The following is a 25,138-nucleotide window of genomic DNA, read 5'->3' as shown; positions in this document are numbered from 1 at the left end:
TTAGAGGGGCCTTTTACTTCTTTTTTAGCCTTTAAAACAACAACAACAACAAAAAACAAACTCTGCTGTTTTTTTTGCTTTGGGGCCAGTAATTTGCATCTTATTTGGGAACCTTGCTCTCCCCCCTCATTATTTCTTCATATATCCTTGCACTAAGTAAGCCCTACTCTCTGAACCTGGCTCTGGCTTCTGGCCTCATTGAATTGTATGAATTGTAATAATTTCTGATTTCAGATCTCTTTCCAACTTCTGTTTTTCCCTGCTGTCTTGGGGTTCAAACTTGCTTGGGCTTGGAGAAAGTGGTTTTTTTTTTCTTGTTTATTTTTTTGTTTCTGTAAATATATTCTCTAATAATTATTCTTTATTTTCTTTGTCAAACAGGCCACCAAGCAGTTTCTTGAAGAGATTAACAAGTGGACAGTTCAGTACAACGTTTCCCCCCTCTCTTGGAATGTGGCCGTCAAATTCCTCATGGCCCGGAAGTTTGATGTGCTCCGCGCCATTGAGTTGTTTCACTCCTACAGAGTACGTAGCTCAGAGATGGACCTGCTGTGTGGCGCCTGGGCTCTCTGCATTGCTGTTGTGTCTGCCAGTCTGTACACATGGTGTTTCTCCCCACTCCCATTAAAAAAAAAAAGTGGAGCAGTATCCACGAGCCCTACCTTGAAGTCAGAAAATCCTTCTGAAGATATTTAGACTCTCCCTAAATAAATTTAAAAAAAAAAAAAGGAGAGGGGGATAAGAGGCACTGGGTGAGTTTAAGACTAAAGCTTACTTAACCATTTTATGGATCATCTTGTTCAATATTCATTTATTCAACAGGTATTTATTATATACCTACTATGTTCTAGGTGCAGAGATTACTATTTAGAAAGAGAGAGTAAACAAATAATTACAGAAAAGCTATGATAGGGCAAAACTCTGTTCTGTGGAAAGTACGTTTAGTTAGGATCCTCGAGGAAGCTTTCCCAAAGGAAATGACTTCTAAAGTAAGAAGAGTGAGTAGGAATCAGACAGTGGGGGAGTATGGCAGAGAGAACAGCAAGTTCAGATGCCTAGTGGCAAGAGGGAAGTTGAGCTGAGTGGAAATGCTCAGTAGGGCTGGGGGTATGGCAGGGGATTGAGCAACAGAGGTAAACAAGGCCAGATGAGAGAGTATCTGCTTTTTCTTAAGGGCAGAGAGATTCACTGACAGTATAAACAGCAAAATGTGTTGATCAAATATGCTTTCTGGAAAGATTTTTTTCACTGTGCTTTAGAGGATGGATCAGAAAGGCTATAGTGGAGACAGACCCATTAGAAGGCTGCTGTACTTACTAGGAGAGAGATGATTGTCATGTCATTAAGCATAGTGTTAGTGGGTAGATACTAGAAGTGAAATTGATAAAACAGAGTTACTTAAATTGGTGTGTGAGGAAAGGGGAGTGGTGGATTCCAGGTCTCTGACTTGGGCAACAGGGTGGTAAATGGTGGCGGCATTTACTAAGTAAGAGACACTGAAGGGGTATAGGTATGTGAACAGAGTAGGCCATGAGTTCAGTTTGGCCATGTTAAGGTTGAAGTGCCAGTGGGATAACCAAATTGACATGTCCTCCAAGCAGTTGGGATATGAGTCTAGGGTTTGGGAAAGAAGGCTGGACTGGAACTAGAGACTTCAGAGTGACCACAGTAGAATGTTGCAGCTAAATATTGGAGCCATGAGAGTCAGGGTGGGCATCTAGGGGGAGAGTGAGGAGTAGGGATATGTGTAGAGCAGAGCCTCATTTCATACTTTTTGCTTTTTTCTTACTATTGTCTGTTAAAGTTAAATTTTCATGGTTTAGGGAAGGCATGCACTCTCCTGTGATTCCAGAATGCATACTGTCTTCGATTGCTGCCTTGCCTCTGCAGGCATTTGAATTTGATTTTGGGATGAATTGGGGAAGAATGTGAACAAAAACCTAGTTTGTTGTATTCACCACAGTGTTCTTAACACTTAGTTCAGTGCCTGGCATATAATAGTTGCTTTGCAAATATTGGCAGAATGAATGAATGAGTCAGTGAGTGAAATGGGTGAACAAATGAATATAAAAAGCCCACAAAAGAGTCTTAGAAGGAGTAGCTGAAGAAATAGAAAAACCAAGAGAGTATTTTTTAAAAAAAATAAAAAGTAGAGAATCTCTTAGGAAAAAGAGAATGTGAGTGGTCAGCCTTATTAAAAGGAGGATTAAAGATGCACACTGGATTCAGTGACTGGAAGGTCCTGGTCACTGGAGCAGGAGCTCTGGGTGGTACGGTTAGACTGGGAGGAAATGAGAATGTGATTGAATGAGTGTTGAGGGAGCTGAGGGTGAGCTTGAAGAATCTGGCTGTGAAGATGAATTAAAATGAGGTCATGGTAGCTATTGTTGCAGAGGGTACTAAGAGGGGGATGGCTCCTGTTTAAGACAGAAGAGGCCTAAGCCTAGATGAGGTGTTAGGATATGTGCTTCCAGACAGTTTAGGTGCATATTTTAATATCAGTGCTGCTGCATGTTTGAGAAGTTTAGCTTTCTCTAATGATTGCTATATATTGATTGGTCTTCAGGCTTAGGCTTCTCACTGATTCAAAGGAGAGATCCTAAGCTCTGAGGGGCTGATAAGGTAGCATTGGACAAGAATTCTGCTAACAGTTGGCCTAGAGGAAGGTTACAAAGGAATTCATGATTCAGTAAGCTGATTTCTAAAATCCCTTATCTCTGAGATTTGGTGGTTACATAAAACTGTCATAAGTATACAGTATTTTTATATTAGTTTATCTTGCTTGTTTTATTTTTAGGAAACACGAAGGAAGGAGGGCATTGTGAAGCTGAAACCTCATGAGGAACCTCTCCGTTCTGAGATCCTTAGTGGAAAATTCACCATCTTAGTGAGTATTTATGAACCCCTCTTGTAACATCTCTTTATTTCCTTTTGTACCTATTGTTCTTTTTGGACTTTGTTCCTAGATGTCTTATCCTGAATCTAGAGAGTCTTAATAGTGGGGAATAGATGTAAAACAGCTGTGAAGTTTGGCATAAAATTATTCTAGTAATAATTGAAATAATTGAAACTCAGTTGTATAGTAGTTTTAGAAAAGTTTCTGCATTGGTCCATTAAGGTCAGTCAAGACCTTTGGGAGTTGTATACAGTGTGTCAGAGCCCTGTCCTTCGTTATTTAACATAAGTTCTTTCCATTTAGAGACTACAGCCTTTCAGGTAAGTGTCCAGTAGTACTTTTAAGGCAGAGCATGGAAACCATGGTCGTATTCTATGGTTTTCTCCTGTTGCTTTTTTTTCACTATCCAGCCTGCGAAATTAGCTAGGCAGCCAATATAGACCATTGTTTAATTTAATTTCTCTGTTCTTGAAGAGTTAAGAGAACGTGTTTTTTTCCTACCATAGGAATATGATCCTGGGAGTGCTGAGAGTCAGACATGGGATGATTAAAAAGCTTTTTTCCTTTTCTGGAGCAGTTGATGCAAGTCAGAGAAGTATTGTCACATCTGTGCTCTTTATGGCAAACCTTTGTCCAGGCTATAAGAAGCCTTAGTGATTTCTGTGATTTTTCTATTTGATATCTAAATATTTCTTGTTTTGTTTGCTCTAGAATGTTCGGGACCCAACAGGAGCCTCTATCGCCCTCTTCACTGCCAGATTACATCATCCCCACAAGTCAGTCCAACATGTGGTACTTCAGGCTCTGTTTTACTTGCTGGACAGAGCTGTGGATAGGTGAGCTTGAACATTATCCTTTGGGTGTTCGACATCCAGATGGGAAAGTGACAGTGTTTGATTTGATTAAACTCAGCAGTGCATTCATCATGCTCCTAGGATGTGCCTTAGGCAGTGCTATGAATAGAAAACACTCCATGTCCTTAAGGGCTTGGTGTGTTTCCAGGTACTATCAAGATGATGGGTATTCTGCATCCTTACCTGCTTGGCTCTATTTCAGGGTAACAGAAGCTAAGAAAGCTAATTAACTAGCCATTCTTAGTGTACTGAGAATTACTTATTGAAAGAGTGTGAAGGAAAGATGACCTCTGCTGGTTCTTTCTGACCATTCTCCCCTGGTATTGATTTTCAAAACCCTCTGGAGCCTCAGTTGCTTTATCCGTAAAAGTGGAATAATGCCGAGGATTTTGAGAATCAGCATTCAGGGGAGAGGAGTCCAAGAGCATAAGTTAAGCAGAATCATCTTTATAAATAAGTGTGCCGTGTGTTCAGTCGCTCAGTCGTGTCTGATTCTTTGCAATCCCATGGACTGTAGCTCACCAGGCTCCTCTGTAAGCCAAAAGAACCAGCTTGGGTCATGTCTCCGTTCCTGCTCTTAGGTTAATAGTATTATTACTGTTCTATGGACAAGAAACTCAGGCCCCAGGAAGTTTTGTGGCTTTTTACAGTCATCGCATATTGATTGTGCTGAGTCTAAGGCCCTGGTCTCCTCACTCTTGGTCAGCACTATCTGTGCTTCTCCTCTGTTCTCTCTCTCTTGCGTCCTTTTCCCCCTGGAGCTTGCCCTTTGCAGTATGCTATTGCTCCCAGTGCCGTTGACCGGTCCTCTGGGTTAGCAGTGCTATACCGAGGGCTGCGACTGGAGATAGTGAGGGGCAGCTGTGCACTTCAGTCATGCTTCTGCACTTAGAGGATGGGGAGAGCTGAAGGATTTTCTGAGGTGGGGCTCTGTGTCTGGTTCACTTTGCTCCTGCCTTGTTAACATTACTTTCATGTACTTAGCTTCTGCTGGTGGTGTTTAGGGGGAATTCTATCCAAACCACACCCACGGCATTATTCTGAAAACGAGAAGTTACTAAGGAGAAAGGATTTCTCAGTTCTTCTTTTTTATGATTGTTCTTCAGACATAATTTCTGGAATATAATTCCCTTTGAAATGTTTCTTTACCTCAGGGGGTTGAGTGGAAGGCTCTTTTATCAGGAAATTTAGCATTGGCTTCCTCTTTGAGCAGCTTAGAGTCAGAGCTTTCATACAGGCATGACAGTGACAAAGCTTGCTTTTTCTAGTGAGAGTATTGACTCCCATAGGAATACCACACAGGTAAACGTAATTGGAACTTTGTTCTCATGATCTCCATCGCTTTCTTAAAAATCCTCAGTGACTCCCCATTTTTCGGAGGGTGCACGTAAGCTAAATAAACGTAAGCCCTTTTTTTCCCACTAAATGAAATATTCTACCAGTAAGTAGAAATTTTTGTTTTCCTTTGTTACCTTGAACCAGAATGGAAGAGGAGGAAACCCTTTCTCTTCACTAAATCTTGCCTTTCCTTGAAGGCCTAATTTCTGTGCCTGGCTCTCTCACCCCTCCAACTAGTCATAAAATTATTTCTACTCTGACTTTAATAGCAGTTATTACTGATACTGATCATTTTGTATTTAATTATACTAGCTTTATGATGTCATTAATCTTATGCCTTTTTTTTTTTTTCTTTTTACCTACCACTGGATGGTAAGCTCTAGGAGGCAGGGAACCTTTCTTTTTTCAACATTATATGATGGAAAATTCCCAAATCCCCGTGGTGGAGAGGAAATCGTATCATCAACTTTCACATGCCTATCATTCATCTTCTTTCACAGTGATCTGAAACCAGTCTTGTTTTGTTGATAGCCCCTCACCCACCCTTCACCTTTGATTATTTTGAAGCAAATGTCAGGGGCACCGGTAGTCTTCTTGGTGTTCCCAGTTATATTCTAGTTCAGGAATCAATCTCAATAGGGTAGGGAAGCAGTTATTCTTAGTAGGGAACTAGTGTTGTTGTTGAATGATCAGCCTTATATTCTGTACCCAGGGAAGTAAAAATGCTATTGCATTTGTATTTCATATGCCTTCAAAGGATGAGCAGTTTTAGGTCTAGGAATATAGAATCTGCATCGTTATGCTCTATAACTTCTTTTATTAAATTCTATTTCCTCTGGTGCTGATTTCTCTTTGTTTCAATCCCCTGCCACAGGCTGGAGCTGTGAGGGGAAGACCTGTAATTCTTCTAGTTTGGCCCTTGTTGAGCGAAGGGAAATCTCTAGATGTGGGTAGTCTACTCAATGCTGGGCCACTTATTTAACAACATCTTTGATCTTGGTAAATTAGTCTCTCTAGGGTCATGAAAAAAGGAGACAAGATATAGCTCTCACTTTAACATGTGAGGGGCCATTTGAAATTAACTTTGTGTAGAAACTTGGTTCTACTTCAGAGATTTTTGAAGTGCGACTTCATGGATAGGTGCTTCTGCCTTGTATTCTGTTGAAAGGATGAAGTTATGGAGGCTTCCAGGAGGTAATGCCAGAAACAAAAAATAAGGATACAAAGTAACGTTGAGATTCCTGATTTCAGGAATTTGTTTTGTGTCAAAAAGTTTTCTTGAATGTAAATACATGTGAAAACTATTGCTATCATCTGTGACTAGTCCAATCAAATAATTTATTTCTAACAGTCGTTTAGGTGTGCAGATCAGAAGCAGGTAAAGATCAGGCTTGGTGGAAGAGTGCAGCTTTAGGAATTAAGGAGATTGGACCAAGTAATATTTTTTGTTCCTAACTTCAATCTGGGAATAGGCCCACCAGCTCTTTATCTACTTTTTAAGATGCCTCCCAAAGACCATTAGTAGGTTTTTCTCTTCCTTCATTAAAGTCATAAGAAATAAATACATCATCATTGAGTTTAGAATTTTGTTTTACAGTTTTTCATAGGCCCACAGTATTTTCTTAGTGATGGGCTTCCAGCCCACTGAATTACAATTTTGTGACTATTCATTATATTTGCAAGGACTGTCCTGTGGACTGTGGAGGGTAATGAGGTGAACAAAACATGTTTTTGCCCTCACGGAAAGAATGAGATTGCTACACAAAATTGGAGTACATTAAGAGACACTAGAAAAATCCACAGAAAGATTTGTGGGGCTTCAAGGGGTGTGAACGATGGTAGTACATTTGGTGACAATTATCACGGAGGCCTTCATGGAAGAGGAAACTTTTTGAGTTAAATAGTATGGTACAGAATTTGGATAGTCATATTCAGAGATAAAGGAGAAAACAGTTCAAATTTTGATAACCCAGATGCTCTGGAACATTCTCAGATTATGACTTTGGTACTTGATGAATATGGATAAATATGCATCAATAGTATAATTCCATTTCCAACATGTGGGGTTTTTCCTCCATACTATCAAGCAGTTCTCCCCCACGAGCTGGGCATTTGGCAGTTCAACTCGACTCTGACACTATATACCTGGAGATAGCCTCAGATTATACAAGTTAAGGGTTCAATCCCAAAAGACTGTCCCTTCAGACACCAGTGGCAAGTCCAGGTTGTCATCTCTGCTTCTCATCATAGATCAAAGGGTCTAGTGCCCCCTCCTTGGGTTTGATTAATTTGCTGGAGCAGTTTCTAGAACTCAAACATTGTACTTAATATGTTACCAATTTATTATGAGGGTATAATTTCAGTTCAGTTCAGTTCAGTCGCTCAGTCATGTCCTCTCAGTCTTTGCGACCCCATGAATCGCAGCACGGCAGGCTTCCCTGTCCATCACCAACTTCCGGAGTTCACTCAAACTCATGTCCATTGAGTCGGTGATGCCATCCAGCCATCTCATTCTCTGTCATCCCCTTCTCCTCCTGCCCCCAATCCCTCCCAGCATCAGAGTCTTTTCCAATGAGTCAACTCTTCACATAAGGTGGCCAAAGTATTGGAGTTTCAGCTTCAGCATCAGTCCTACCAAAAAAACCCAGGACTGATCTCCTTTAGAATGGACTGGTTGGATCTCCTTGCAGTCCAAGGGACTCTCAAGAGTCTTCTCCAACACCACAGTTCAAAAGCATCAATTCTTCAGCGATCAGCTTTCTTCACAGTCCAACTCTCACATCCATAACATGACCACTGGAAAAACCATAGGTATAATTTAGGAAGAGCCACATGAAAGAGTTGCATAGAGGGAAAGGTATGGGGAAAGGGGCGTGGAGTTTCCATGCCCTCTCCGAGAGGAAGTCATTCAGTCATGTCTGACTCTTTGCGACCCCATGGACTATATATACCCTACCAGGCTCCTCCGTCCATGGAATTCTCCAGGCAAGAGTAGTGGAGTGGGTTGCCATTCCCTTCTCCAGGGGATCTTCCCAACCCAGGGATCAAACCTGGGTCTCCTGCATTGTAGGCAGATGCTTTACTATCTGAGCCACCAGGGAAGACCCTAGATGGAAGAGATGCATAGAGGTAAAGGTATGGGGAAAGGGGCATGGAGCTTCCATGCCCTCTCTGAGAGGGCTGCATGTGTTCATCTGCATGTTTTCATTAACCTGGAAATTCTCTAAAATCATATCCTTTTGGCATTTTATGGAGGCTTCATTCATTGCAAGGCATGATTGATTAAATCATTGACCATTGGTGACTGAGCTCAGTCTCCAGCGCCAATCCTCTTCCTGGGTGTGGGAGGGTGGGACTAGAAGTTCCAACCCTTTCTAATCACGTGGTTGGTTCCTCTGGCAAACAGCCCCCATCCTTAGATGTCCTAAGAGCATTCCAAGGGTCACCTCATTAATATAGCAATGGATACCTTCCTTGCTTTCCTAGGAAATTCTAAGTTTTAGGAACTCTGCCAGGAAACAGGGTCAAAGTCCAAATATGTATTTCTTACAAATTCTTTGTAAGGCCGGTGTTCAGGGAAGGCAGTTATTTCGGTCCCATATGTATCCCACACTCTCTGTGTTCTTTGTTTTTGAGCCAGGTTTTCAATCTGCTTCATCCATCTTATAAATATTTTTGTTCAATGATTGGTTTACAGCTTTGAAACTCAGAGGAATGGACTGGTGTTTATCTATGACATGTGCGGTTCTAATTATACCAACTTTGAGCTGGATCTTGGCAAGAAAGTCCTAAACTTGCTAAAGGTAAGGAAGGGCTGTGAGAGGCCCTTTTCAACCCTCCTTCAATGGTTATTTTTTTCTATTCTTTGTGAGATTTAGGAATGATGTAAACTTCAGAATTATGTTCAATGTAAAGGTCACCTGTAAATGATGACCAATAATCTGCTTCCTCAGAATAAGAAACAGTCTTAAAAGTAAAGTGGGAGGAATTAAAATGCACAGGAACAATGAGTTGTAAAGGTGGAATGTCTCTTTCTTGGAGTTTTATAGAATAAAAATTAATGAAGGCTAGGGATGGTCATTGTCTGTGAAAAATGTAACCTAGCCAGTAATTTTCAGACTTTTTGTCTTAGTCTAGTCAGAACCATGTTTTCCATTGCAATTTAGTTCACAAAAATATGTGTACACTAACTCTACACATACATATAAAGTTATATACAGAGATAGTTTCTTATTCTCTTATCTCAAACTCTTAGGTCCAGAGGTGTTATTTAATATTTTGAACTTTAAAAGATAATGTTGTATGTATGTCATTCTAATATCAAGTATTTCTGCAATGAAATGTATTATTCATAATGAGTGGAGAAGAACAAAGGTTATAAATAGCCTATGAAATTTCAGGTCAGAGTTTGCTGTTGCATGGATTTTTGCACCAAACTAACAATAGAAACCAGCGGTTTCAGAGATATTTAGATTTCAGAATCCAAGGATATAGGTGTATAGTTCTTTGTGTACATACTTATAAAACAAAATTAAAAATGTTTCATAAAACAAACTTTACCTTTGCTTTGTACAGTCATTTTGATTATTCTATTCTGTATCATATTTTTAAAGTGTTAGTCATGACTTACTAAATTGATTTCAGGACCAGCTGCGTGACAACGTGCAGTGGGAAAAACGTTCACCCAGAAGTCTGTGTAGTTTTTGTTCTAGTACCTCACTTGGGAGTACTGTGGGACTGGGTGTTTAGAAGTATTTGTTTACTACTACAGCTTTGCAGCAGAAATTATATAAAGAGAACATTATACTGCATGTTGTTCACTGGGACTTGCATTTTTACACTCATCACTGCGTTGCTAAAATTGCTAGTGTGGTTTGTAGCTGATATTCATTCCTTTTTAATTGATGGTTGAAGGATTCATGCCTTTTAATTCCTCATCCATTGGTGAATATACCATTTTGTTTATCTACTTCTGTTGATGGCTCCTTGGGTGGTTTTCTGATTTTTGCTATTAATGTTATGAACAGTGCTGCTGTGAACATTCTTATGCATGTCTTCTGGTGAGTGTGTGGAAGAATATCTCTAAGGCAGAATGTATATCTGTGCTTTATGTGCAAAGAGAACATGTCTGTTTGGACCATTTTTCCCATTCCCAGTCTTCTCAGAACGAATTTCACCCTCTGTGGGTGATACCACACCCACTGAAAATGCTCTAGAGTATACATCTAGGAGTAGAGTTACTGGGACATAAGGCCTGGGAAGATTCAGTTTTGTAAGATAGTGTTTAATTGTTTTCCAAAATGGTTGTGCCTACCTGCCATCTGTAAATTTTCCACATCCTCTCCAATACATGATAATGTCTTACTTCTCAATTTTTCCCAATCAACAGGTATAAAATGGTATCTTGTGATATAACTCAGAATCTCTTTTATTAGTGAGATTAAGTACCTCTTCATGTTGGCCATTTATGTTTTCTTTTGCACAGTGCCTATTTATGACTTTTACCCATTTTCCTATCTTCCATTGATGTAGTTGTTTATGTGTTAGTTGATGTGTTAGTACTAATCTCTTTGTGTGTATGTCAGGCTTCCCTGGTAACTCAGAGGGTAGAGAATCTGCCTGCAATGCAGGATCTCTCTCTCTCTCTCTAAGTCACTTCAGTCGTGTCCAACTCTGTGTGACCCCATAGACGGAAGCCCACCAGGCTCCCCCGTCCCTGGGATTCTCCAGGCAAGAACACTGGAGTGGGTTGCCATTTCCTTCTCCAATGTGTGAAAATGAAACGTGAAAGTGAAGTCACTCAGTCGTGTCCGACCCTTAGCAACCCCACGGACTGCAGCCTACCAGGCTCCTCCATCCATGGGATTTTCCAGGCAAGAGTACTGGAGTTGATACCTGGGTTTAATCCCTGGGTTGGAAACATCCCCTGGACAAGGGCATGGCAACCCACTCCAGTATTCTTGCCTGGAGAATCTCATGGATAGAGGAGCCTAGTGGACTACAGTCCTTAGGGTTGCAAAGAGTCAGACATGACTGAGCAACTAACACACACACACACACTTGTATATATGTACATACACACACATCTGTACACATACATGCACATGTATATACATATACATACATATACTCACTTTATAGCTTGCTTTTTGACTTTTTGTAGAGTCCTTTTGACTAACAAAAGTTCTTCATTTTAATATGGTTAAATGTGTCTGTGTTTAATTTCTGCTTAATGCATTTTGCATCATAAGTCCTTCCCTATTCCAAAGTCAGAAAAATAATATTAAATATTTATTTTTTACTGCTCTACCACTGATCCCACCATGTGTATTAATTTTTTAATTAATTTTTTATTGTGATAAAATATACACTTATACACAATCTTGTGGTTACTGTTGTAACAATTTTGAGTGTACAGTTCAGTAGCATTAAATACATTCACAATGCAACCCACTACCACTATCCATTTTCAAAACTGTTCATCATCCCACACAGAAACTCAGTGCTCATTAAACAGTATATCCCCATTCTGCCCCACAGTCCCCGGTAACCTCTTTTCTACTTTCTGTCTCTATGAATTTGCCTATTCTAGGTCCTCATGTAAATGGAATCATGCAATATTTGTCCTTTGTGTCTGTTTTATTTCACTTAGCCTAATATTTTTAAGATTCATCCGTATTGTAGCATGTATCAGAATTTCATTCCTTCTTAATGCTGAATAATATTCTATCATATGTATATACCATGTGTTGTTAATCCATTCATCTGTCGAAGGACAGTTGGGTTGTTTCCACATTTTGGCTATTGTGAATGATGCTGCTATGGACATTGGTGTTACAGCATGTGTTTGAGTTCTTGATTTCAATTCTTTGGTGTATATGCCTACATGTGGAATTGTTAGATCATATGATGATTCTATATTTAATTTTTTTGAGGAGCTATTTTCTCTTAAAAGTTTAAAATTTTGTTTTTGTCATTTAAGACCTTAATCCATCTGGAGTTGATTTTTGAGTATGGTATGAGATGTAGGAATCTGACTTTTTTTCCATATGGATAGTTTTTTTCCAGTTTTGCATACTAAATAGCCTCTCATTTCCACAACATAGGCCTTTTGCTTGTCAGTTTTAACAGAGTCACAATAACTTGGTAAGTTAATATATCATAGACAATTTAACTATCTAACCATCTTTCTGTATTATTCAGATTGTTTTCAGGTTTAAATAATACTATTATGATTATTTTCACTCTTTCTCTTAAATTATTTTAAGACGATATTTCTAAGAGTTGGATTATTTGGCTAAAGATTATGAATATTCTTGTGTCTGTCTTATACATCACTAGGTTACCCTTGATAAAAGTGGAAAAGAAATATACATTGTCACCAACAAATAAGAGTATCTGTTTCCTTTAACTATCCCAGTACTGCATTCTATAGTTTTTCTCCTTTTTTGAATGTAGAATTTTAAAATAATAGTATCCTGGTTTTGTTGTTTGAACTCCTTAGAAACATGATATCTTTTTCTTCAAATGTTCTTTTGCTGTTTGTATGTCCTCCTTTATTTGCTGCAAAATAATGAAAATACTGTAGATGTTTTGTTATGTGAATTCAAACAGAATGAAACAAAAGTTTGGTTGCCTTAAAATCCATATATTTATATGTTCTCTTTAGTGACTTGTTGCTCCATCATTGGGAATAAATAAAATTTTAAATGCAGTCCCCTACTATCCTCATTCTTAGGAAAGTTATAAATAGAAGTTTATCTTTAACGCACAGTCTCACGCTTTAGATTTCTATTCAGTGTGAATTAATTTCCAGTAGTTACTGTGGTGAGGATTTGGATGAAAATACGACACTAGAATAAAAGTATAAATAATCTTTGACTTCCTAAGTTGCTCTGCATAGATTTTCTCCATCTTGGTAGCTTTCTTTGGAGTAATCCTTGTTTTAAATTTTAAAATGTCATAACCTATTTTAGTTGCCATCATATGGATTCTTAACTATTGTTTTAGATGAACCATTTAAATCATGCAGTGTGAAATTTACCTTTACTAGACAATGTGGAATTTGTCTAGCCCAAAGAATAATGTTTATTTTTCTGATTATGAAATACGTGACTGGGACTTCCCTGGTTGTCCCAGTGGTTAAGAGTCTGCTGGACAATGCAGGGGACACAGGTTCGATCCCTGGTTCAGGAGGATCCCACATGCTGTGGGGAAACTAAGCCCATGTACCACAACTCCTGAGTCAGCGCTCTGGAGCCTGCGCACCACGACTAGAGAGTGGCCCCTACTTGCTGCACCTAGAGAAAGCCCACATGCTGCAGCCGAGAATAAACTAAATAAATGAGTTTAAAAAAGAGAAATACATGACTAAAAGTACATTAATTTTCAGAAAATTTATTAATTCTGACACTTATAAAGTAGTATTTGTTAACACTTACTGAATGTTTTGAATACAGTTCTAACTTCATGCTTTAAATTAATTAATCCTGATATCATTAATCCTCAATTAATCCTGATATTGCCGTGAGTTGTGATGGCTATTACTATTATTATACCCATTTTATAGATCTAGAAACTTAGGCCTGGAAAATATAAGAACTTGCTGAAGGTAATACAAGTAATAAGTATAGCTGCTGCTGCTAAGTTGCTTCAGTTGTGTCTGACTCTGTGTGACCCCATAGACGGCAGCCCAGCAGGCTCCCCCATCCCTGGGATTCTCCAGGCAAGAACACTGGAGTGGGTTGCCATTTCCTTCTCCAGTAAGTACAGAGCTATTACTTATAATTCCACCCCTTGAAAATTATCAGTATAAAGAACTTAGGGTATGTATGTCCAAGCTTTTAAAATGTGTACATGTGTATATAGGTATACATACATATGGGATGAGGATATTTTTTTTTTCTTTACAAGTGTGGCATATTATTTTCAGCAGTTGTAATTTGTCATTTTTTTACTTAACAGTGTATCTTTGTCATCTTTATGTCAATCCATACAGCTCTTAGCTCATTTTTTCCCTCACTTCTTTGAATGGCTGCACAGTTTTTGCGTTTTTCTCTGCTGGGCCTTCATTGCTGCGCGGGCTTTCTCTAGTTGCAGCAAGTGGGGGCTACTCTTCGTTGTGGTGTGTGGGGCTCTCATTGCCGTGACTTCTCTTGTTGCAGAGCACAGGCTCTAGGGCCTGGGCAGCTTCAGTATTTGCGGCACACAGGCTCACTAGTTGTGACACCTAGGCTTAACTGCTCCCCAGAACGTGGGATCTTCCCGGACCAGGGATTGAACCCATGTCCCCCTTCATTGGCCGGCTTCCCAGGTGGTCCTAGTGGTAAAGAACCCGGTTGCTAATGCAGGAGACATAATGAGACATCAGTTCGATTCGTACGTTGGAAAGATCCCCTGGATGAGGGCATAGCAACCCACTCCAGTATTCTTGCTTGGAGAATCTCATGGATAGAGGAGCCTGGTGGACTACAGTCCATGGGGTTGCAAAAAGTCAGACATGCCTGAAGTGACTTAGCAGCACCACTTGCATTGTCAGGCAGATTCTTAACCACTGGGAACACCAGAGAAGTCCCTTGCAAAAAGTGTTCCTGTTGTTGATACACCAAGCAGAAAAAATGAAGTTTATTCTATTTTTTTGTGTTGTTATAAAGGCCTCAGTGAACATCGTTTTACATTTATTTTTGTATATTTGGTCAGTTATTTCCTCAGGATAAATTTCTGTAAGCAGATATTCATGGTCAAAATGTAGGCACTTTTAAAATTTGGTAAATATTGCCAAATAGTCCTCTAAAAACTTAGTTCAGATTTCTACTCCCATCAACATCCTTGTTTGCTAGATTCTCATCATCATTTATTATTTGGATTTTAATCATATTCATGTCTTTATTTGGTATGTTTTTTTATTACTGATGAACTTTAACTTATTTTCACATTTAACATCAGTATTTCTTTAAAAAACTTTTTCTGCTTATATATTTTACCCATTTTTCTCTTGAAGTGTTTGTCTCATTGATTTGCAAGATTTGTTATTAGGAATATTAAGTATGTGTTACCAGCATTTTTGCAGTTTATAATTTGCTCAATATGATGGTGTCTTGTCATGGTACTGTGTTTTCTCAATTTTTCATTATAGTTTTAATATACTGTATTACATAGTACATAATATTATGGACAAAATAATTTGTTTTCAAATAGCTGTCTTGGTGACATTTGTTAACTAATACAGTTTTTCCCCTACTTACTTCAGGTAACACCTTTATCTTGTACTAAATTTCCATATGGTAAGTGTGTCTATTTCTAGACTACCTGTTCTATTGATCTAGGCATCCAGACCAACATATTCACTTTTTAAATTTATTGTAGCCTTATAATGAAGTTTAACATTTTATAGGATAACCTTCCCTGTATTCTTTTATTTCTAAAAATGGTTTTGACTATTTTTACACTTTTATTCTTTTACATGCACTTTTGTATGCTTTTATTTAAATTTTTACTGGTATATAACATACATACTAAAAAAACTTTATACCTTTTTTTAAATTATAAAAACAAACAAGGTAATTCAGGGAAAAGTCTCTAACCCCTCCTTCACACAGCCCAGTGCCATTCCACAGAGGTAATCACTTTTTCAAAATTATAAGTCTGTTGAGAAAATGCTTTTAAAAAATCATCATCTTTTGATTAGATGAACATTAGAGTCATCCAGTCAAGTTCTGGTAGATAAGACACTTTGGGATTTAATTTGGATATAATGAATTAATTTAAGGAGAATTGACTTTACAGCCTCATCTTTACCTGTCCAGGAATGCTTTTGTTTTATGGAGTTTTTAAAGTCTTTTGTTATGTCTTTCAATAAAATTTAAAAACTATGTGTCTTACATGTTTCTTATGATGTATATTCTTAGGCTAAAAAATGTACATGATATATGTATAAACATAGTAAACTCCAGGGATAAATCATCTTTTTTGTAAGACCAGTATCATACAGGGAGAGAGATGGTGCTTTTGTGTACAAATACTATTATAAACCAGAGGCTTTTTACCATTATATTTTAAGGTGATTATTATTTATAGGGTGGCTGACTTTCTCCTATTTATCTTTCATATTTTAAAATGCCATTACAGTACTTAAAAATACTATTATATAGCTGGGAATAATTTCTTCTGAGTAGAAGGACAGTATCACTCATTATCCCTGTCTATGAGCAGGCCTGGAATGTTGAGAAACTAAATGAAACAAAGAGCTGTGGCTTAAAAAGAAATAATTTTGAATTCTTACGCCTTGTGCAGATCAGGGTGTCTCCTTTCTTTTAGACCTCAGTTGTCCTCATGCCCAAGAGATCATATTGATTGATTGAATGAATGAATGTATAAATAGATGAAGAGATGAGTGGAAAATAATTATAAACACACAGATATCAATATAAAGGAAAGATTGTGAGAAATGTTTCATGTTCATTTTATGTGTGATCTAATTGTTCCTTAAAGTTTTAATAATTAGCACATAAGGATGCATACATGTATGCTGATAAGAAAACTCAGAGTAGTTTTGATCTATAAAGTTTATATTGAGAAGAACATAATATTATTACTTTTTTATTTTGTTTCACCAATAAGAGTTTGTTTGAAAATGTGTTTTGTACTGACAATAAAAATCATAGAGAATGCACGTGATCAGGGGAATATAATCACAGAAAAAAAAGGTAAGGAGATATTCATCTCTTTCCTTTGAGATTCCTCTTTCAGATCTGCAGGGAGACTTGAGAATCTTTAGGGTATATCTTACTAATGTAACCAAAAGTTCTGAAGTCGTTCTCAGGTGTTAAATGGATCCAGATCAAATAACTCAAAGCCCATGCATTTCAATGTGTGGATTCCAGCATACTCACCTATAATTCTTAGGTGTCCCAGGCTGAACTTTTGCCCCCATCTGTGTCTCCATAATGTGATTACTTTGAACGGTATATCAGCTTTTAATTTCTTTTTTTAAACTTTATTGAACTGTAGTTGATTTATAATGCTGTGTTAGTTTCAGGTGTACAGCAAAGTGAATCAGTTACATGTTTTATATATAGTATTGTGTTTATGTCAATCCCAATCTCCCAATTTATCCCTCCCCCACCCTTATCCCCTAGTAACCGTAAGTTTGTTTTCTGTATCCACGGCTGTACTTCTGTTTTGTGAATAAGTTCATTTGTACCCTTTTTTTCTTTTTAAGATTCCACATATAAGTGATATATTTGTCTTTGTGTCTGACTTCACTCAGTATGAGAATCTCTTGGTCCATCCATGTTGCTGCAAATAGCATTATTTTGTTCTTTTTAATGGCCGAGTAATATTCCATTGTATATATGTACCACATCTTTATCCATTCCTCTGTTGATGGACTTTTAGGTTGCTTTCATTTCTTTCTTTTTAACCTACTTTTTCTCTAGTCACTAAGTGAAATCTGAATTAGGCTGTAAACTCCCCCTGCTGGGTAAGAATGGTGAAAAGAGCAGAAAACCTAAATTTTGGATTTAAACAATCAAAGGTGGGAAAAAGAAAGAGAAAAACGACGAGTTAGGAAACAGATAAGGAAGGTGAGAGAGAAGAAGCAGTTGAGAAAAAAATCAATTAGCAAAACCAGAATGCAAAGAAAAATAAGGCACTATTGAAGTGCCCTAACTGTCGTATTTAAATCCTTGTATGTGTTCTCCACAGGGCTTCCCTGGTGGCTCAGATGGTAAAGAATCTGGCTGCAATGCAGGAGACCCGGGTTTGATCCCTGGGTCTGGAAGATCCCCTGGAGAAGGGAATGACAACGCACTCCAGTATTTTTGCTGAGAGAATTCTATGGACAGAGGAGCCTGGCAGGCTGCAGTCCATAGGGTCACAAAGAGTCAGACACAACTGAGTGACTGATACACACATGTATTCTCCACAGGGAGCTTTTCCAGCTCGTTTGAAGAAAGTGCTGATTGTGGGAGCACCCATATGGTTCCGAGTGCCCTATTCCATCATCAGCCTCCTTCTGAAGGATAAAGTTCGGGAGAGGGTAAGTCAAGCTAACTTTATTATTTGGAGGTGGGATAGATACAGTTCCATCTCTGTGTTGAAACTTGCCAATTAATTCTCTACCTTCTAAAGCCTTCCTGGCTTGTCTCTATTCCTGCTTCTGTTAGTGTGCTCACTTACATTTTCTGCTTTATTCTTTACTCAGCTCAGTACAAGCTGCCTTTTTGACTGTACTGCAAGTTCCTTGAAGTTTGGACCTGGACATAATTTGGGCACTTCCCTTCTATATAGTACCTTGCATGCAGCTAGTATCGAAGAAATGTGTCCCATGAGTAACTTAGAGATAGCTACCACTTCCCAAATTTAGATTTGTACAGCTTCTAATATAATTACATCAATTGAGCTGGTATTTGCTTTTGTTCTAATGGAAGTATCACTCAGTTCCTTTGACCACCAGGGTGGTAAAGGAGAATCTCAGACTCTTTTTACTCCTGGCATTTTGTCTTAAAACAGGTTGTTGCTTCCTAACTTCAAAAGTGTTGTCTAACATCATCTTAATTCTATTATCATTCCCTGAATATTCCATGACAGAAAGATGATGGTTTTAGTCATTTACTCATTCATTTCTCACCCTTAAAAGAAAGGGTATAGGAAACATTGATATACTAGAATAAGATAATAATGTAAAATATTATCAGAGGATTTTTTTTTAATATATGAGCTTATATGAATACTAACAATACAGATCTTTGTAGCTGAGGCAACTTGGGTTGGAGGGAAAAAAACTAAAGACATTTGGTTTTGTAGCTTAGGGACTTAATGACCCCAGAGTAGGAGAGATACTCTACCAGGTGACTCTTTGAGAGGACTCCTTGGGCAAGTTCTTAACACCTGAATTTTATACAAGTGTATATACATGCATGTATAAGCTCAAAATATATTGAACACCTTTACAGTCCAGGTTCTGAGCCCTGGGAATTAAAACTTGAGTGACATAGCTCTTACTCCTGTGGAACTCATGGTTGTGAAAGGGGACAAGACATGTTTAGAGGACTGTGGCTCTGCGGGAACACGGAGGAGAATATTGCCTGAGACAGTCAGGGAAAACTTCACAAAAGAGGTGAGCTATAAGCTGGTCCTTGAAGAGGCCATAGAGAAAAAGACGGCATTCCAGGAAGAAGCAGCAGCAAGCAAGGCAAACATCCCATTCCATACAGATTTCAAAAAGAACCAACTAGGCTAATTTGGTCCAATATGGCTATGTCCACTATGGCAGCAAAGAGAGGAATTGAGTATTATAGTTACTTCTCTAGCATTTTTCCTGGGCTTCTCTGCCTCTGGGAGGCTGGTCTTGTCTTGCTTTCATTTAGAAATCTATTTTTGAGAACATCCATACCAAGCTGTGAGTAAAGGACAAGCTAACAAACTTAGAATTGGTTACCTTAGTTGGGGTTGACAAAAACAACCACTTTCTATGCATTCTTTGTAGTCAAAAAGGCCAGGACCCACGTGAGATGGAACTGGAAAGCCTTGTATATAGTATAAAGCCTTGGTTCTCTATACCTACCTTTATGTTTATAACAGGGCCCCTAATTCTAGGAATGAATTTGATATACATTGTGGAAAATCAAACCTTTCCTGGGAGATTCCTAGGATTTCAATGTTAAGCAGATGAAATTGCATTTACGTGTTTTCTAAGTATGCCAGGTGTTTCAGGCCAGTCTCATCTCATTCTCTGAAGTACTTTGGTTCTTTACTTCACTGTCTGTATGCCCCTCCCTCCCCACAGACTCACGTGGTTCTCTCTTACTTTCCAGATTCAGATACTGAAGACGTCTGAGGTTACCCAGCACCTGCCCAGAGAGTGCCTCCCGGAAAACCTGGGTGGATATGTCAAAATTGACCTCACCACTTGGAATTTCCAGTTTCTATCCCAGATGAATGGCCACCCAGATCCCTTCGATGAGATCATCCTGTTCTCCCTCCCTCCGGCCTTAGACTGGGACTCAGTGCATGTCCCAGACCCCCAAGCCATGACCATCCAGGAGTTGATGGACTATGTTAGCACCAGGCAGAAGCGGGGGATATACGAGGAGTATGAAGACATCCGTCGTGAGAACCCAGTTGGTACTTTCCACTGTTCCATGTAAGTAGGGAAGGTTTGGGCCAGCGATCACTTTCCATGATGCTTGTGACACTCATTGGTACACCTTCCACACCTCACATCCTTAAGAGAGGCTCTTCCTGAGGTTAAGGAGCACCACTTTCACTTAGATCGTGATTTCTCTCATCCAGAAAGAGGCACCACTTTCACTTAGATCATGATTTCTCTCATCCAGAAAGAGGCACCTGTTGGTGCTTGTTGCCAGCAGTATATACTGTGAAGTTTCTGAAGGTTTTTGGTAACATTGGAGAAACTGTGTACTAAAGGATGCATTTTTTGATGTTTTCCTGATATGCAAGTGTTTTTAGGGAAAAAAAAAAAAGTAGAGGCCCAAAAGGTAAGCTATTGATTCTTGTTCTAAGCGTGATCTCTGGTCCTTGCTTTTGGGCGATTATAGTGTTACATTACTTTCTGAGGAGTACTGGTCCATTTAAAATAACCCACAGTCAGTAAGAGAGAAGAGTTGCCTCTTAGGAATTTAGCCTGTGGGATTTTCCTTCTACCTAAATTCTATAACTGGTTTGTAACTACTTGATAACTATTGTTGGCAGTAGAGCACAGATCATTTCTCTTACTGCTGCTGTCATTAATCTTAACATGTTTTCATTGGCTGCAGCAAAAACTTCTTTTCCTCCAAGTTTTGAGATCTGTTTGTTGAAAATTAAGGAAGCTGTCTCCAGTGGGTCTCAGGCTCAAGTTCCAGCTTAGCCAAAAATATCCTCTGTGACTTACCCAAGTCATTTCCCTACTTTATACCTGTTTTCCTGTTTTTAATATTTTATGTTAGACTCGCTGATATCCACTGATTATTTTATAGCTTAAATGTTTTACGAATCTGTGAGTACCTCTCTCCCCTTGTCATTCCTCTCCAGCTTAGTCAGTATGCTGTAAAAAAGGTATGCAGAGAGTGAGGAAAGAGAGAGGGAAAAAGAAAGAGAAAAACGACGAGTTAGGAAACAGATAAGGAAGGTGAGAGAGAAGAAGCAGTTGAGAAAAAAATCAATTAGCAAAACCAGAATGCAAAGAAAAATAAGGGAGAGAGAGAGAGAGAAAGCAGAGCATGTGTCATGTGGGGAGAGTGTTCTTCCCTACCAGTTCTAAACCCCGTATGTGTCCAGTCCTTTTCCCAGCCAGGGCAGAGGCTCACCCTTGTTCGGGAATTCCTGACCCTGCTCTGGTGCTTCTGCTGAGGGGGCCTTAAAGTGTCATTTCTACCCTGGTTCCCCTTCACCACATTAAAAAAGTATGTTTGGATTGTCCACTTTGCATCATCCAAGTCAGCTATCATGTTATAATCAGAGAATATATCCCAATCTTACGGAAGGATTACCAATCTTGCCTCTTTATTTATTGAATGAATGAAAACATCCTACTTCAGGAGCTAGAAACCAGAATCCTCAACATCTTCAGGCCTGTGTCTTACACCCAGTTCCAGTAGAACTACTTACACAGAACAAATTGTTTTCCTTGGAATTCTAGTTTAAGAAGTTGGTATCAGAGTATTCATTGCAGTCCAGGATGCCCATGGACTGTGAGACTTTACCTTTTTTCCCCTCTACATAATTCTTTCAAAGGATTTTTTTAATAAATAATTTAATTTTTATTATGAGAAAATTGTAGATTCAAAGATCAAGTATACCCTTTCCACAACTATCCCATGGTAACATCTTCCAGAAGCTTTGTATAGTATCACAACTGGGATATTGATAAGTAAGTAAGTGAAAGTTGCTCAGTCGTGTCTGACTCTTTGTGACCCCATGGACTGTACAGTTTGTGGAATTCTCCAGGCCAGAATACTGGAGTGGGTAGCCTTTCCCTTCTCCAGGAGATCCCAACCCAGGGATTGAACCCAGGTCTCCCACATTGCAGGTCCACCAATCTTATTCACATTTCCCCAGTTTTTGTTTGTGTGTTTGTGTATTTAGTTCTTTGCAATTTTTATCACTCAGGTAGGTTTGTGTATACAAAACCACAGTCAAGATACAGAATTCCATAACCACATACCTCTCCATTCTGTCCCTCCCCATCCCTAACCCCTGTAACTACTAATCAGTTTTCCATTACTGTAATTTTGTCATTTCAAGAATGTTATCATATAGATGGAATCGTCCTGTATATAGGCTTTTGGGATTGCCTTTTTTCATTCAGTATAATTCTCTGGAGTTTCACCCAAGTTGTTATTTGTATCAAGTTTGTTCCTTTTTATTGCTGAATAATATTCCATGATATGAATGAACCACAGGGTAAACTGTTAACCAATTAACCACTTACCTGTTGAAGGACATCTGGGTTGTTTCCAGTTTCTAGCTATTATGAGTAAAGCTGCTGTGAACATTCATGTCTAGGTTTTGTGTAAAAATAAGTTTCTATTTCTCTGGGATAAATGGCTAAGGGTGGAATTGCTAGGTTATATGTTAACTGAGTGTTTAGTTTTATGAAAACCTAGCCAGCTGTTTTCCAGAGTGGCTATATTCTTCTGCATTCCCCCCAACAATATATGAATGGGCTGTTTATTTTTTTAAAATATGTATTATTTCTTTATTTGACTCTGCTGGGTCTCTGACCTTCATTGTGGCATATGGGATTCTTAGTTGCAGCATGTGGTCTTCAGTTCCCTGACCACGGACCAAACCCGGGCCACCTGCATTGGGAGCATGGAGTCTTAGCCACTGGACTACCAGGGAAGTCCCAGAATGGTCCATTTTCTTTGCATCTGCACCAGTGTTCAGTGTTGTCACTTTTTTTTTTTTTTCATTTTAGCTGTTCTGATAGGTATGTAATGATACCCCTAAGTTAAAATTAAAATTGTGGCCTTAATTTACATTTTTCCACTAGCTAATGTTATTGAACATCTTTTCATGTACTTATTTGCCGTCTGTATATCCTCTTTGTAAAAATGTCTTTTGCCCATTTTCTATTTGGATTTTTTTTTTAAACTGTTGAGACTTGAGAGTTCTTTATGTTCTAGGTACTGGTTCTTTGTTGGATGCACAGTTTGAAAATATTTTCTCCCAGTCTTTTTCTCTCTTTTTTTCTTTTCTGGTTCTCTTGTGAAGCAAAAGTTTATTTTGATGAAGTTCCTTTAATCATTTTTTCCTCTGTGGATCATACTCTTGATGTTGAGCCTAAGAACACGTTGCTTTGCCTTAGAATCCAAAGATTTTTCTACTTTTTTCCCTGAAATTTTTATGGTTTAAGTTTTACATTTAATTTAAATCTGTGATCCATTTTGAATTAATTTTTTGTGTAAGGTTTAGTTTGGTGTTCAGATTTTTTTCCCTATAGATATCTAATCACTCCAGCACCATTGGTCGGAAAGAATTCCTTCTTCTGTTGAATTGTTCTTGGAACTTTGTAAAATATCAGCTGGGTTTATTTGTGTGGGAAGATTCCTCTAAGAGTATAACATGACTAACAACTATTTCTTACCACCAAGAATTAATAACTGGCAGTTTTTAGTATTTTGTTGTATTTGCTTCATCTTTTTATATAAAAGGAAGAATTAATGGTAAAGTTGAAATCCCTTCTAATCATCACCATCAATTCTCACTCTTCAGAAGCAGTCACTAGTATGAATGTGGTCCAGATCGTTATGTTTATACCCTTCCATATACATTCATACCCATAAATAATATAGAGTATTACTTTATGTGGGTGGTCTTTGTGAATTTTTTTTTTGCTTTTAATCAATATATATGCAGATGACTTTTTCAGAATCAAATAATACCAAAGAAAATAGTAATGAATGACAAATAGCAGTCTCCTGTCTTACCCTCAGTTACGCTCCCGTTGTCATCCATTTTCAGCTCGTAGTTGTTTCTTTATTTCAGTTTGTTTCATCTCTTTCAGGTCTCCAGGAAACCTCGAGAAGAACCGCTATGGGGATGTACCCTGCCTGGACCAAACTAGAGTGAAGCTGACGAAACGAAGCGGCCACACTCAGGTAGAAAGATAAATGTCTTTCAGGAGCACTGGGGGAAATGTAAGCCTCTTCCAAAGTGAAGCTTACTAATACTGTAGTAGAAAGAACATGAACTCTAAGCCAGAGAGAGAAGGTTTGAGTTTTAGACTACATTCTAGTCTGTTACCATATGAAAGTCCTTTTATGCCCATCTCACAGTACTAAGTGGAAATTAAATGAAATACTTTATGTACATGCTGATGGCCCAAAGTCTGGTATATTACTGTAGATATTCAATAAATTATTTCTCCTTTTACTCTTTAGTTATAAAGTCATAGACATATCATCTACCTTACTGGTGTGAGGGTATATATTGCATCAATACCAGGGGACTCATTATACGTGACCTCTGATTTTTCCATCTAGAAGATCTGACAAAAATTTTAGACAACTAGTGTATGAATGGGCTTCCCTGGTGGCTCATATGATAAAGAATCTGCTTACAATGTGGGAGACCTGTGTTCGATCCCTGGGTTGGAAAGATCCCCTGTTGGAGGGCATGGCAATCCACTTCAGTATTGTTGCCTGGAGAATCCCCATGGACAGAGGAGCCTGGTGGGCTATAGTTCATGGGGTCGCAAAGAATTGGACATGACTGAGCGACTAAGCACAAAAGAGATGAATTGGTCAAATGCCTATATTATTTAGTATTGATTCAGTCATATCTGTACATATTAAAAATCACATATATTTAGTAGGGATATTTAGTGAAAATGTTATTCAGACTCTTCACATACATCTTTAACATCCATTTCTTTTTGTCCTTATCTGAGCTACTTTTTGAGTCAATCTAACACAGTTTTCCAGAACACATCTTTTATTTCCTTTTTTAAGTGTATTGTCACTGGAAAATTTATCCTAAATCAGCAAAAATCTGTAACATTAGCACAATTTTTTCTTTTCTTTCATCCTGTATCTCATGAATC

The 25,138-nt window shown here is 38.4% G+C and overlaps 1 protein-coding gene across 1 annotated transcript in view; it reads left to right on the top strand.

Annotated features, from left to right (window-relative positions):
• PTPN9 (protein tyrosine phosphatase non-receptor type 9) overlaps nucleotides 1–25,138 on the top strand; it is a 74,040-nt gene that overhangs the window by 36,233 nt on the left and 12,669 nt on the right. The window contains exons 2-8 of the mRNA XM_055418112.2: nucleotides 382–525; nucleotides 2,798–2,887; nucleotides 3,608–3,732; nucleotides 8,786–8,891; nucleotides 18,017–18,127; nucleotides 19,905–20,233; nucleotides 24,101–24,194. Coding sequence (XP_055274087.1) covers nucleotides 382–525; nucleotides 2,798–2,887; nucleotides 3,608–3,732; nucleotides 8,786–8,891; nucleotides 18,017–18,127; nucleotides 19,905–20,233; nucleotides 24,101–24,194 — 999 coding nt within the window. The remainder of the gene's footprint in view (nucleotides 1–381; nucleotides 526–2,797; nucleotides 2,888–3,607; nucleotides 3,733–8,785; nucleotides 8,892–18,016; nucleotides 18,128–19,904; nucleotides 20,234–24,100; nucleotides 24,195–25,138) is intronic.

Source organism: Moschus berezovskii, chromosome 21 (assembly GCF_049115385.1).
Source record: "Moschus berezovskii isolate FMDL1 chromosome 21, NW_MosBer_1.0, whole genome shotgun sequence".
Lineage (NCBI taxonomy): Eukaryota > Metazoa > Chordata > Mammalia > Artiodactyla > Moschidae > Moschus > Moschus berezovskii.
Note: the sequence above shows the minus strand (reverse complement) of the source record. Positions and strands in the feature narration are given on the sequence as shown.